This window comes from Phaethon aethereus (assembly GCF_964289735.1).
Source record: "Phaethon aethereus genome assembly, chromosome: 2".
Classification (NCBI taxonomy): Eukaryota; Metazoa; Chordata; class Aves; order Phaethontiformes; family Phaethontidae; genus Phaethon; species Phaethon aethereus.
The window spans coordinates 163,094,595-163,110,339 of NC_138582.1; the positions used below are offsets into that span (position 1 = coordinate 163,094,595).

The 15,745-nt window shown below is 43.5% G+C and overlaps 1 protein-coding gene across 4 annotated transcripts in view; it reads right to left on the reverse strand.

The window, feature by feature from the left end:
- The window catches only part of DPP6 (dipeptidyl peptidase like 6), a gene marked incomplete at its 3' end in the record, with an annotated part of 523,189 nt that overhangs the window by 183,904 nt on the left and 323,540 nt on the right, over nucleotides 1–15,745 (reverse strand). For all 4 annotated transcript variants that reach the window (XM_081996368.1, XM_081996366.1, XM_081996369.1 and 1 more), the window contains exon 2: nucleotides 4,511–4,625. In XM_081996368.1, coding sequence (XP_081852494.1) covers nucleotides 4,511–4,625 — 115 coding nt within the window. The remainder of the gene's footprint in view (nucleotides 1–4,510; nucleotides 4,626–15,745) is intronic.

Consider the following 15,745-nt stretch of genomic DNA (forward strand, 5'->3'; position numbering starts at 1 on the left):
AAGTCCCCCACAAGAACAAGGGCCAGCGAATGCGAGACTTCTGCCAGTCGCTTATAGAATGTCTCATCCGTCTCTTCATCCTGGTTGGGTGGCCTGTAACAGACTCCCAGCAGGATGTCTGCCTCATTGGCCTTCCCCCTCATCCTTACCCACAAGCACTCTACTTGGTCTTCACAATCTTCGATTTCTATGCAATCAAAACACTCCCTAACATACAGAGCCACCCCACCGCCTCTCCTTCCCATTCTATCCCTTCGGAAGAGCTTATAGCCATCCATTGCAGCACTCCAGTCATGAGAAGCATCCCACCATGTTTCTGTGATGGCAACTACGTCATAGCTGTCGCGCTGCACAATGGCTTCCAGCTCCTCCTGTTTGGTGCCCATGCTGCGTGCATTGGTGTAAATGCACCTGAGCCGGGCTATAGATTTCAACTCTGGCACATTGAACCTACCCCTAGGTTCAACTCTAGTGAGCCCGGTTTTAGCCCCTCCTCCCTCCAATTCTAGTTTAAAGCCCTCTCAATGAGGCCTGCCAGCTCATGAGCAAGAATCCTTTTTCCCCTCGGCGTCAGTTGCACTCCATCATTTGCGAGGAGACCTGGTGCCGTGTAAACCGCCCCGTGGTCAAAAAACCCAAAATTCTGACGACGGCACCAGCCCCTGAGCCATGTGTTGATCAGATGTGCTTTCCTGTTCCTTTCAGTGTTCTTCCCCGTCACTGAAGGGATTGACGAAAACACTACCTGTGCTCCCGCTCCATTGACCAGTCGCCCCAGTGCTCTCAAGTCCTTTTTGACTGCCTTCGGGCTTCTTAGCGCAACCTCATCGTTGCCAACCTGCATGACCAACAGCGGGTAGTAATCAGTGGGCCGAACCAGACCAGGGAGTTTTCTGGTGATGTCTTTCACCCAGGCCCCAGGGAGGCAGCAGACTTCCCTGTGAGTTGGGTCTGGTCGACATATTGGGCCCTCTGTACCCCTTAGGAGGGAGTCACCTACAACAATCACCCTCCTCTTTTTCTTAACTAAGGACGTCTTGATGCGTGGGGCTGGTTGACACACCCTAGGCACCCCCTCGGATGGACCTTCATCAGGGTCCTCATGTTCCTGTCCCTCATGTTCCAGAGCCCCATACCTGTTGTGTAAGGGCAGCTGGGACCGTGAGGGAGGCCGGGAGGGAATTCGCCGACCTCTCCGAGGAGGGACCTGCTTCCATTCCCCCTCATCTCTTAGGTCCTCTCCTTCTGCCCGGCAGCAAGAGGGCAGGGGATCTCCTGCTGCTTGTGGAGCCTCCACCAGCTGCCCCTGCCTCAGGGCCGCCAGGGAGTGGCTCCACCAATCTATCTCCCTCTCACACTCCCTAATGCTCCTCAGCCTCTCCACTTCCTCTTTCAGCTCTGCCACCAGGCTGAGCAGGTCGCTGACCTGGTCGCACCGCACGCAGGTAGCGTCCCCATCGGTCTCTGGGACAACCGACAGGCTCAGGCACTCTCTGCAGCCGGATACCTGGACAGCCACGTGCCTGAGCGGGAGCTCCGTCTGTGTCGCCACAGTCTTTCTGGCCCCGGTTTTCAGCCGAGTGGCGACCATGGCTGCGCCTCCTCTGGGAGGACGATGGCCACTTGTACTGTACCCCGCCCGCACGCCTCCCCTGCACGCGCGAACTGACGCGCAAACTGATGCGCTACGCCCTCCTGACGTGCCACACCCTGTTCGCCGCGCTCCGGGTCGCTCGCGCTCCGGGTCGCTCGCGCTCCCGGGGGCTGCTCTTGTAGGCGAAGGGGTTTTGGCCGCCGCCGCCCTGGGCCCCGCCCACGCTGAGTCAGAGCTGCCGCTCGTTAGGAGCCCGCTCCGCCGGCCGGGGGTCGGGGGGGGAAGCTGGGGCACTCTCTCGCTCCCTGTGCTGCCGCCTTCGCGGTTTGGCCGCCTCGGGAAGGCTCCCCCGGCGCGATCCTTCGCTCCGTAGCCCTTCGCCTCGGTGGCTTCGAGTCGCACCGTGAAGCAGCCATAATAAGAACAGAAGCAGGACTGAGCTCAGAGGTTTTGTGTTTGCATGTAGGGGACAGTTCTGGAAAAAAAAACCCCACCAAACCCAGTTTACCAGCAAACCAGGTAATTAGAAAACTCAAAAACCATGAATGGCAATTTTAGCATAGAAAATGACTTTGCGTAGTCCTAAGTTTTAAGCACAGAATCTCTCTCAATGGTGCTATTTGGAGTTGTTGCTAAGTACATATTAACTGTGTGATTTATGTGTATACATGTGTGTGCATACACATCCCAAACAGAGAATGTCTTTGTGTATATACAAACACACACACACACAAATACACTTGTGAATTTTATTTGTAACTGCATGTGGGTATTGCGCATTCCCCACTTCATGCTACATGAAATGGAAGGTCATCGTAATAACCCATATTGACTTGTGTCTTCCTAAATTAGAGAACACTATCTACAGGGTCTCAATGCTCAGTGCACCTTTTCTGTCTAGGCACTTACCTGGACAACAGCACTGCAGTATCTATAGTCACAATAGTCATTACTGGATTTTATGTGTGATTTTCTCTCTGGAGAAGTGGGGGTAGGGTTCAGGAGAAGTCCTAAACGAGGTCTATAGTGGAGCCTAGAATTGAAACCAGAGCTGCTAAATCCTCACCAGATATCATTCTGACCACCCTAATAAAGAAATCATTATTACAGGTGGTCTTGTAAAAGGGATGACTTGTGACTTCAACTGTATTTAGGACTGTACAGGTATGTTTATGATTCTCCCTATATATCCATCTATATGGAATCCTGCTCTTCAATGGAAGTGGCACCCATGGCCTCATCTAAGCAGTGTGAGCCACTGACAACTTCTTGAAGCCCACAGGTATGGGTTTAGGAATTTAGGCTTCAGTGTGCATTTTTGAAAGGTCTGGGACTGCAATTCTGTAAAATAGAAGGCAACATTTCCATATCTTTGTAAATAATGTGTAAAGAATGATATTTTTCAATGCAAATAAGTGGTGTTGGATGTGAGTACAGCCCGCAGACCATGCCCCAAAACATCTTGGAGATGAACCGCACTGTCCAAATGTGTTAAATCTGAACCTTAGCAAAAGTAATCTAAAAAATGATCCTTAATTAAGTTTAACCTTAATTAATTTAATTACTTAATTACTCTGGTATGACCATGTGCCACTTACATTAACATTGAAAATTTCAGGATAGCATGAAATAAAATGAACATGGCATGGCAATAAATAACCAAAATGATAACGTAGTGATTTTTTCACTCATTTTCATATTAACTCAGTGCAGTCCTGTATTTCTTGATTTATCACTGTCTCCAGTCTACCATACAGCAGGACGGTGGGAAGGGAAGATGGCCCAGATCTGCTGATCAGTGTCAGTTCATATGCTACGAGCTAGAAATTTCTGCCACACAACTTCCATCTCATTTTTCCACTTCACCGTCCTGTGCTTTTGCATTTCCCACGGTTTCATTTCTCCCTCGCCTCCATTCCCCTCCTCAGCTCTGAGCTCTCTGTCCTGCTGTCCTCTAGAATCATCAGCATGTACTCATCCAAGAAGGAGCCCCTTTTCTCCTACACATCCCTCTGCTGGGGACCTTCTGCCTTCTCCCGTGTTTTGTAACTCCTCACCCTTTCTGACACTGAACTCTCTTTTCTGTATCTTGTCTCTCACTTGTTTGCCTTTTCATATTCATACCACAATCTTCTCAGAGCTGCAGAAGTGCATTATTTCTACCCTGTAAGTAGGCACGGAAATTTACAGGGCTCTATAAATATGTAATAATCAATAATCATAATGATACCATATTAAAATTCAAGCCTACAACCTCAGCAACTACTGTAAGAGAAGTAATTTACAGAGGTTACGTGCAGAGAACTTTGCTGAAACTTGGTAAAGGGATTAACCTAAAGAAACGGGATTTCTTAACCTAAAGAAAAGGGATTAACCCAAAGAATCCCTTACTGGGAAGTTACTAATTATTTGCTGTGGTTAAGTGCTATCTGGCATATAGTTATCTGGAATTGCGTTGTGAAGCTGAAAAATCAATCCAGCTGAACGGGATGGGATTTAGGTGCCTAAGCATAGGCATCTAACGCCATTTTAGATGGTCTAGGATATTGCACCCGACTGGCGGCTGCTGCTCCATGTGGGCATGAACTTCGGGAAGTTCTGTGTCCTAACCGACTGCCCTCTGTAGACGTCTCTCATACCCTGGCACATCTAAAATGACACTCCCCATCTATGTTTAGGCAACAAGTTTCAGGCTTGTACCTTCAGCTCTGCAGCCCTGATCTTTGAATTGAGATGTAAAACTCCAAAACTATCTACCTAAGAATGGCCTTGAACTCAGTGTCACATCAAGATAGAGAACAGGAAGGATGATTCCTTTGATGCTGACTTCGCAGTGAGTTTGCAATCCCTTTACCATTGGAAGTGTAAAATTACAGAAGAAAAACAGAATGGAAGCGAGTTAAAGGTTATAAATACCTGGTGTCAGGAGGATAACAGAGGTGACGATCAGCGAGCAGATAACGAGAATCACAAGTAAGGCAATTGCAATTCCTTTCCAGTTTCTTTGAGGAGGATTACTCCCCACCAGCTCCTAGAAACATCAAAGGAAAGGGAACATTTAGAAAAGGCACTTAGACGAGCAAACAAACAGCAGAATCCAAACAGCAATGTATGTCCGCAGAACTACACCATGCACCCTGTGACCATGGTGGGTGAAGCCCGTAAGCCAAATACAATTCACGCCTTTATAATGCACTACGGTATTAATTGAATCCATCCCTTGTCATATTATACAACGAATAAATGCAACGCACCCATCAGGTGCTCGGTAGTGAAACCCGCGCTCCCCGTCGCCTCCTCGCAAACAGGCACCAGCCACCCACGCTAGCACTCATCCAAACTCACTTACCAAAAGCCAATTTCCTACCAACCCTCATTAGGTCTTGGAATAAAGAGATTTACAGCCACTTTTAAGAGACTTTTATAAGGTATCAGAGAAGAATAAAGGGAGATAAATAATTCACAGGGGCATGTATAGAAGTAAAAATCAATAAGGATATCCCTATGGTGAATTTTTCTGCCTTCCCAGAAAACGTCACATCTCCTCAGGCCACCTTGCATACATTCATAGCTTGGTAGGTCTAAAGGCATGAAGACAGGCTTCATGTCTAGCACATACATTAAATTTAATCACATCCTTAAAACTTTAGAATAAACGCTCCGTCACTATTCACTGATTAGCTTTGACTTCACTGTGGTTGTACCATATGTTCTGTCTACGACACGTACAGCACCCTGCTCTTGAGACGGAGGTTTTTATTAAGTGCTGTGTTCACTCACAAGATCTTAAATATTTATCGCACTTTATCCCTTTCATGCTTTTTGCTGGATTCGCCTTAGCACTGTGCATTAAGTGTGATTTCATGCGCACATTGAACCATGCCCAGGAACTGTATGAAATATCAGTGCACTCCACATTCCTGGAAGGCTGAATTCACTCAAGGGATCTGGCCTCACAGCTAGAGCAACGCTGGATGCTCCTTCTCCTTGTCAACCTCACCAATTTAGAATTTTTGCCTCATTTCCTTTATTATGACGGATGGTGGGTCTAAAATAGACCTGCTGGTACTTCTTTAAATGATTCTTCTTTTTTTCTTTTTTAATTTTTTCAGGAAAACAAAAAGCTATATAATAGACTAAGTTCTTCTGTAATTCAGAGAGTTTGTTTCACTCACTGTGACTTTTTTCTTATACACAGCAACATGACCTGAACAGGGAAGTCAGGCAAACCTGGCAGTTTTGATTTCAGAAAATGCTGGAAAAAAATTTTCAACTTTTCCATATCAAGAATTCATTTCAGAGAAAAAGATAATGCTGAGACTCTCTTCCTATGTGTTTGGGGATCTGTCCATTACAAAGGCTCTAAGTCTGCCACGGACAGCCAGGTTTGAGGCATTAAACATCTGAGGTAGAATCCATATTTCATTATTTATTCTAGTTCTGGAAAAAACACAATGATTCTCTTCCTTCTGGCGAAGAGGGCTAACCCCTACCCTCTCTGCCTTCCCCTCATTTGCACTTGGCTTTCTATTTAAAATGAAAAATAATTAGAAGGAACAAATTTATAGTTTATTAATCTTCCTGGAGAAAAACCTGAAAAGTAGGTCAGGAGTCCTGAGAAATGCAATTTTGCCAACAAGCAAACAGAAATAATATAAATACCATTTTTATGGCATCTTCACCCTAAGCATGAATACAAATGTTAATTAATTTAGTCTTCTAACACCTTTTTTAGGAAACTGTTGCGGTCTCCATTTTTCAGGTGATGCAAATAGGCTCAGAGAGAATTTGTGACTTTCCCTGGGTCACACAGAAGTTGAGAAATAAAGCTAGGAAAAGAATCCAGGTCTTCTTAGTAAGTGGCAGAAATATTCTTCCTTTCACAGCAGGGCACAGTGGGACCTAAAGGGATGACAAGGAGAACTGGGGAAAAGCAGCTGAGGAACCACAGTGCTGCTTTCTACCCAGCCAAGCCCTCACAGTATCTGAAGGACAGAGGTAAGACGCCGGCAGCACTACAGGACTGATGGTAACAGTCACATTCCTGAAAATAATCTAACAACCTTCTCCACCTGTATGGTCAGAAATTTTAAAATTGAAAAAAATAGTTCATGGACTTGAATTAGTCCTACAAACCCAGACTAGGTCAAAAGCTTAATAAAACCTTGCATTAAGTGAGGCTTCCCCATCCGTGAGTCCCAGTGTGATAGAAATCCACACACGTGCTTAAGCTTTCAGGATATCAATAGTCCTACTGAATCCGTTTTCACATCATAATCCCACTAATTCTTTAGTCATCCCATCAATATTTGAGCAAAATCACAGCAAAAACGATTGGGAATTTCCAGCGTATGAAGAGAAGGAAAATTACTCATAAACAAAACTTTGGCGTTCAATACACTGCAAGGAAGCAGAAAGGAATGTTTTTGCTTTATTTTCAAAATTCCATTAGGAAATTTCCCCTGATAAAAAGCAAGAAGAGATAAACGACATTTCAAAGAAAATTAAACAGCTTTATTCAGCACATGTTTAGAAAGCAGCTTTTTTGTTCTTCTTGGTCATTTGAAGTCTCTTTCGATGGAAGCATTTACAGTAAACCCGCAGCGCACACGTCATACCATATATATACGAGCACCGCCGCCTTAGATCTGTCCTACCGGTATTCCAGTTAATTTCAGAGGTTTGTTGTTGTGTCACTGTGACCGGCTTTTACTTCCAGGAGATTACAGCCTCACCACCAGCCCCTGATACCCCCCGATACCCGCGTCCTTGGCAGCAAACTCCCACCCCTTCAGCAGGAGCTGCCACAAGCGGACGTCAGCTACCCGTTCACATCGCTCCGGGAAGCCTCTGCGCTTGGGACCGGAGCCAGGAAGGTCTTCAATTAAGCCCTAAGCAGGTACAGCTTCAAGCACAAAAACAATGTTCTCCAAGTGGCACCTCAAAGGGTTTGTTTCCAGCACACAGCACAAAGCCATAATTTGCCCGTTCCTGAAAGACTGCGGATGTAAATACAGAGACCTAAACCAAAGAGCAAGCAGATGCCCTTCACCAGCCATGGCTGTTAACCCTGAGGATACCACTCTGGTTTCAGCACTGCTATCTGAGCATATTACACAAATGGAAATGACCAAGCACGCACAGCTTCTGCCCTGACAAAATGTTTTTACTAAAAACAGTCTTAAAACAAAGTAATTCATCGGTACGAGTCACCTGCTTCTCATGAAGAACTAACACAACGTCTGCATGACCTCTGCAAGCAAACTGAAGCCCTTCAGCCTATTTTTTTTCTCTTTTTTTCCTTCGCTGTTTGTTTTCCACCCCCTTCTTCCTCTTACATAAAACCTTAATTGTTTTTGGATTAGGAAAGTAAAACAGATGTTACCCCAGGTCTTAACTTAAGCACACTTCACTGATGCTGCATATTAAAAACTGTAAACGGTATCACTTTCATCTTCATTTATGGTTGAAAAACTTCACCCACCTGTGAAGTTGACTTTGAAGCCATAAATCCAGATATCTACAGTATTTTAAGACTCTAAAATCCAGATTTGTGATGACATATTTTTCTGCCTGTGAAAGAATCACTGTACCGACGTGTGACGGATGGAGGCTGGATGTGCTCCAACCCAAGATGCTGTCAACAAAATTATTTCTGGCATGTTTATTTGAAACCTGCCACACGTCTACCAGCACGGTGGCCATATTACAATACTATAATAGCTTCTTAAAACAGAAACTCATTTAGCACAACTTTTTTTTTTTTTTTTAACAGCCATGTCTATATTGCTAAATGAAAGAAGGACAATATAGACATTGCTTGTCAAGTATTGGTATTATTTAATAAAAGCTATACATCCTCGACCAAAATCTCTGAAGTATCAATAGCGGGATGGTCATGTTGGGCCTTTTAACCTTTTTCGACACGGAGTTGCCACTTTTGTGCAATAACAACAAAACCTAGGCATGTGTGTGTATATATATATGTATATATATGCACATATATACTGGACTATATACATTCTAGATACATGTGCTGTATGTGAGGGCCCTTGCTGAAGGGGGTGACACTGGGCCATGGCTGCAGACAGGAGACTGAGCTCTAGGCTCAGTTACACCAGTGGAAATCAGAAAGAAAAGGAAAAGAAAAAAGCAAACCCAAGAAATTAATGGTATGAAACAAAAGCAGGTGTAAGATGTTTTATTGGCTTCAGAGGTGGCAGGATGGCATTTATAGCAGTGGTTTTGTATGGTTTCCATACTTGCTATTCTTGCAAGCTCTGGTTCTTGCTTTTTTTTGTTTCTAAATTTTAACTAAATAACCTGAAATACTACACTCATAAACACAGTAAATGAAAAATCTTCTAGCAAGCTTGTTAACACACAGTTAATTGAAAAATAATACGTATTTCACCTGCAAGTCATGCCACCTTGTTCTGAATTAAAACTCTTGCCGGATGACATAACAGTGGCTGCAATGCCTCTGGCAAGTCAGCTCACCAACTGCAGAACAGGGTGCGGAATAAAAACTTTGCTGATTAACGGCACGGGAACACTGTTGTCTCTGGTGAAAACTCCTATGATGTTCTGTGGAAAAATAATCCTGCTGTTCATTAGTTCTTCATAATACAAAATTGCTGCAGATTATAACTGTTAAGCAGTACAACAAATGAGGTAAAGAGTGGGTAACCCATACGGTTAGATTATTAACCTCGTGTTGCAAAAAAGAAATATTAATTGCAACGATAATGGCAGTAAACTCGATGCATTGCAGTGGTTACAGCAGGAGGTTTGCCGAGATGTCTGGTTATACTGCTGATCAATTTTGCCTTACTGTCTCATCACACTCCTCTGCCTGTCTGGATCCTCTGCTGCTCTCCTGCCTTAAATTTAGGATGGAGGGTCTTCATGGGTGGGAATAATTTTCTGGTACCCTGCCTGGCACGGTGGAAACCTCAATCGCTAAAGAACTTAGGCAGTAGCATAATACGGATAAACAATAATAAGCATGGAACTGCATCTTTCTCATCTCTGAATTCAAGCCGAGTTACTTTTCTTTGGAGGCTTCTTTATTTATTTCCTTTCCTTCTCCTCCCCACTTACCTCCTTCCCCTCCTGCCGCTGCAGACCACCCTGAGCTGTGCTCCAGCTGAAGTGTGATGTTGAATAGCAATCAGTCTGCAGATAGACTCAGAGTCTGAGCCTGAGGCTACAGTAAACTCGGTTGTTCAGATGCTAAAGGTGACACTTAAGAGTGAGAGGAATAAAAACTTGGTCTGTTTTTACAAATGAGGCATGGCATGTATGTGGGCCCTCCTGCAAAACCCCAGCAGAAAGATTCAGAGGGATAAAACCGTCTTCTGCCTGTTGCGGTGATTACATTACGGTTTTCTTCATCTTCTGTTGATAATAAATGCTTTTAATTAATAGGGAGTAATGACTTTATAGCAGTTAACATCTTTGCTGTCTACTCCCCAGCACCGTGAGAAAAATCTGTTGCCCTGCACACAATGCAACGCACCATCCTGCCCCGCATTTCTGGGAAGCTCTTTTATGAATGTCCTGAAGCCACTGCTTTTGGCCCTGTAGCTTCATCTCCTCTCTCAATCTTCTGCAAAGTGCACACACGCAAATGCTTCGAGGTTGGGCATTAATGGAGCGTTTGAGAGCAAGTGAGGAAAAGGCTGTATCCGTAACACTCAGCTCTCCGTAAAAATAAACCTCGCATGTTTTATGCTTTGATAGAGCTTTCAGTCTTACATGTTTGTATTACAAAGCCAACAGGAGAAAATGAATGCCATCTGCACCTTACATCTAAGTGTTAGCTTTAACAGATGATGGGTCTTCCACAGTTTTAGAGCAGAAGGCACCAGATCCTCAGCTAGCATTGACTGACACAGATCATTGGCTCCACTGGGGCAAAGCCAGTCTGTGTCACCTACAAATGAAACCCAGTGCTACTTCTAAATTTAAAAAAAAAAAAAAAAAAATCTGTAAAAAGGTCTAAATGCAGTAATATCTGGAATTCCTAGCTGTACTGTACTGCAGAAATTGATATTTAATAACTTCCCATCATTTTTATGAGCATTATGATGAAACAGTTTTGGATCACCTCCAGACCTAGCAGCACTAAAAGATTAATTTAGCATCTCTGTATTTTGAACTGGCATCTCACATGACTTTTGTACCAAGTATAGTAACCACACTGCAACATCCTCCTACACCCTTACAAAGCATAAATAAGCAGAGTTGACATTTGAAGCATTCCCAAATTATTCCTAGTGCTTAGGGACAGAATGACTACATGGAATTTCCCAAATAAATTAGAAGTTGGGAATGTGGACTCTGAAATCCTGCCAGGAGCCTATTCTCAAGGTGACAAAAATTCAAGCTGCGACCATCAGCTGTGGCACTAAGAGTGGCTCCAGCCAAGGGCATGGCCATCTTCTGACTCATGGCCAGAAGAAAGGAGATGGCACTACTGTGTGTGTGTACAACACATGACATACGTGGTTAGAGATACTTTTAGCCAAGAACTGTGATGGTCTTGATTTAATGTCATCTTATTAACCTTCTTCACTTTCCTACCATCGGTTTGGTTCGTTCATCTGCTGTAACCCAGATGTTTTTATAGCACCTGGCGCAGTGGGACTGCGGATCCTCACAGGGGCCCTTAGCTGCTACTGTAATTCAAGTCATAATTAAAGATCCGTTCCCAATAGTGACAGAGCCCATAAAATCAACAGCATTTCTTTGATTTTATTTCAGTGTTTGATATAAGCACACACATCCATCCACTAAAACAGAACCAAATCATCTCCTCGGGTGAAATATCTGCCATGGCACCAGTAAAACTCGCTTTGACGCTTAGAATTTTATTCCATAAGAGCCCGTGTTATCATCAGATCCATGAAAAGGCTTGGCAAGCCCAAATGCCACAGATTATATCACTGACCCCAGCACCCCTGTATGCCACAGCACTTGCTTAGCTCCAGTTTTTCCACGATAATGCGCTGACAGCCTGGCTTCCTCCAACTGAGACACAACACAGGCACAAGCCTTGAAACAGTTCATACCCATGCAGAAAGCATCTGCAAAAGGTGATGTTGCCAAAGCATGCCAGAATGACATCTCTCCACACTATTTCTTGAAGAATTACGATCTCAAGAAATGGGAAAATAAGCTTCTCTGCAAGATTTGAGAACCTGGAGAAACCACCTCTCAGCTTTATCATCTCCCCTAATTCCAACAAAACGCCATTTTGCTTACATTTGTGAAAAGGCAATTACAATTTTTAGTGAAACTATATCTCAGAAAAAAAAGAAAATATCGTTCAATTTATGACTGTGAACACCAAGGAAGAATTTGTGATAAGGGAAGTAGTGAGGTGTTCAATCTCCCTGGACAGAAAGACAGCATTAGAAATTCTGTTTAATATTATATTTTACTAACTCCTAGGCTTTTTTTTTTTCTGTAATGTAGTTTGTAAATAATTTGTTTCTAAATGGTACAGGAAGGAAAACACAAGATGAACAAAATTTAATTCTAAATAATTTGTTTGGGAACAATGAGAAAGAGCCGTAAAGACAGCTGAGTTTTGAGGTCGCCATGCTGCAGAGACAGTGGGAAGACAAACACGAAAAGAGTGTGTACAGCAGCGGGGAAGAAAACCGGTTTATCAATCTCATTTTGTACTCTCCTGAGGTGTCTGTCAAACTCAGGATGCAGAAATTGTACTGCGTGCTAAGAAAGTAAAAATTACCTTGCCAGGTTACTTGCAAACACTTACGTGATGCAGTAAGTATTATATGAAATCATGTGTGAATTAAAGCAGCTGGGGGCTAGGGCAGGGTCGCTCCTCCGGTGGTTGACATATGTAACTCTCATCAACACATAGGAAAGCTTCATGCACTTATGGGGAAATAAGAAAACAGAAGGGAAGAGAGAAGCACCCTCAGTACAACCTACCGCGCCAACCACCATCTACCATTACTATCTGAAATTCATCGGCTGCTTTTTGTTCCAGATAAGTTTCTCTCGTCATCTCTTCTTGCAGGACGATAGGATTTCAGATGAGGTCCCTGGCTGGCATGAGGGCCGCAAGGTGACGGCTCCTGAAGGTCCCACGGCCATGGGAGCAGTTGGGCAAACCAAGTCAGAGAGAGGATTGACCCCCTGAGTCCTGGAGATATATCGGGAGGTGAGGGACACGGACATCCAAGAGGATGGTATGGAGTGGCACTGCAGGGACGGGGAGGTGGCAGTGACAATTCAGAGCTTTTTCTGGGGAGAGAACATTTGATCGGAGCCCATCATAATGTGATTTCAAAAGTAACGGAAATTACCTGAGCCTTCACGATGAGACACAACATAAAATGCTTTTACCTACTGAACAAACAAAAATATCCAAACTAACAAGCATGTGATGATAAAATCTGTTTTGTGTGCTCACTGACATGCCCTCCGAATTTAGTAAAGAACCAGTAAAAATCACATATTTCTGTCCTCCGTGGGACTCGGGCAATGTCTATTTTACATAAAAGTTGAGTTCAGCAGGAAAAAGAAAATCCCTCAAATAAGCCAGTAGGATCTCACAAGAAAGAAAATTTCCTCCCTGTTTCAAAACAGAACCCACCCTTATTAAGGTCAATAACAAATTTTTAATAGCATGCCTCAGTCCTTTAAACTTTTCCATGTATCATAAATTAATCAGATTATGGTGCTGGATTTCTCAAGCATCTGAGTAGCCTATTAAATAAAGTATAGTGTAGGAGTTGTGTAAAATGAAAACTCCAGGGTTATTCTGGATCCTAAAATTCACAGGTTATTTTTATACATCTTTTACACAACTTTTACTTCAAGCACCAATCATTTACTGTTTTGAAAACCACAAATTGTTCGATGTATGGATGTTTCAAAGACAATACTATTGCATTATTCATTATGGTAGCAAATCTATATTAAGATGCTAATTATCTTATAATTTTACCTTTAAGAGAATCTTAATTTTCTGTTGTTTCTATGATTAAAGGCCAAAACACTCAAGTCATATTTGATGTGTGGGTGTCTAATGCTGTATTTCCACCCGTAGTATGTAGCCAAGATTTTTATGGAAAACTATAGAAGGAATGTTCTTCTCTGATACAAATTTTAAAAACATTGAGCAATGGAAAAACAATGTATAAGCGGCGGCCTGTATTTTACACAATGCTTTTAAATCAAAAGACATTAGCAGTTCTTTGAGTAGGACGCAGGATGAAGGCTTTTCTCTCCCAGCTAAGTCCTCTTCTCCCCAGCCTGTACAGCCAAGATTTTCTTACTTAGTCTCTCTCCCCTTGTTCTCATCTCCTGAATCTTCCATTCCTGGTTTCATAAGTAAATACAAACCAGTAAATAAAGCAAACCAAAATCTGTCCAAGGGCAACTGGCAGAGCACGCCTCTCACTCACGACAGCCAAACCCTCTTAGGCTGCAGCGCAGCACGACCGCTCCGGACCCGCTCCTTGCCGTGGCCGTCCTGGGACAACCCTGCCAGTAACGGGCCAAAGCCACGCTTGGAACAAGCTCACGAACCACACCGGTGATCACCCACGCTTGGCCCACGCACCCCTCCAGGTCATTTCACCGCTTAGGCGCAGCCCTAAACTCCACCCGAATCCTGAATCCTAAACTACAGCCCCCAACCCACCCTCAGTTCTGCAATTCTTACGCTTAAAGTAAGAAAGTGTTTCTCAAGTGCTCGCTTGAGCTCATACCGTTACTCACGCAGAATTAAGGAGCAAGGGGCACAACAGAGAAAGGATGGCTGTCTCTTCCATTTTTATAATGTTAACTATTTCTTTCTGACTTTTTCTAACTATTTCTTTCTTGACTTTTGACTGATGTTAACTCTTTCCTTCTTTCATGCTGACTTCTGTGAGCGTTGCTTGGATGATGAGGCTGGGAGCAGAGTCCGCAGCCTGCGAGACTCCCAGAACAGCTGGGAGACATCTCGGTCTCCTAATGGGATTTGCTCGGGCTTTTCTCGGCTATTCTTGAACTAGGACCACTTCACAGATATCCCGATGTGATGTTCATTAAGCTTAAGATAAAAGTCTTAATTCCCATTGGCCCTTGTCTAGTTCTAGCTTAGGAAAACTGTAGTTTGAAGAATGACAGCTCTTGGAAGGGTACTCGGGCTTTGGGCAGGCTGGCTCAGCACCGAATGACTCCAAGGTCTCCAAAGGTTTAGGAGTCTTATGCTTGGTCTGTTTTAATTGATTTCTATTTTTACTAGGGTTCTCACAGCATATAACAAAGAGCTTTGCAAAGTCATTTAGTTTAATTTTCAAAACTTTCGGGGTGGCAGTAAATACAACCAACAAACAGTAAGTCATTTTTCCTTGGGAAAGTAAGATGCCAACTTTCTTTCCTGTACTGAGCTGTGTTAACTGTGGCACAACACCACAGGACCATGACTCCTCGTATCGAAAGAACATTTTTCTTGCTCATTTTTAGTTTGAAAGAAATATCCTTAATTCAATACAATCCTGAGACTCAGTAAGTGAATTACAGAATGGAACTGAGACATCCATGGTCACACTCAGAACAAAAATTCAGCAAAACGGACTGACACACAAATTGCAATTTTTTTCTCACAGAAGATGTGTTTCACAAGGATCACTGCCACCCAGGAGCAAAGCCCCCATTATCATGATGATGTTTAATCTCCCTGTACAATTCATGTTAGCATCTTAACTGCATTGACAAAAGCACCTCTCCTCCTGAATCACGCTGCTGGTTTATCTGTCTGCTTTTCACTGGCTTCAAAGTTTCCTCTGTAATCAAAATTCTCCCTTTAATTTTGTGACTCTCTCACTTCTGACATCAAAAGTGAGAGAGTGTGGGTTAGAAAGGTTCCCTCTGTATTTGAAACTAAGTTAAATGTAGGGATATCGTATTGATTTAAACATGCTGTAGGGTTTGAAAAGGGAAACATCACCCAAGCAGGCACACTGACTGGTGCCTGGCGGTTCCATTGCACCCTGTGGAAAAACACTCCAGTAATGGGAAGGAAAGAGGCAAGTGTCCAAGAAAGGAGTTTCTCCTCTGCAGCTCACCAATTTCCTATTCTTTCAAGAAACAGGGCTTGGCTTCTGAAATTAAGGGGTC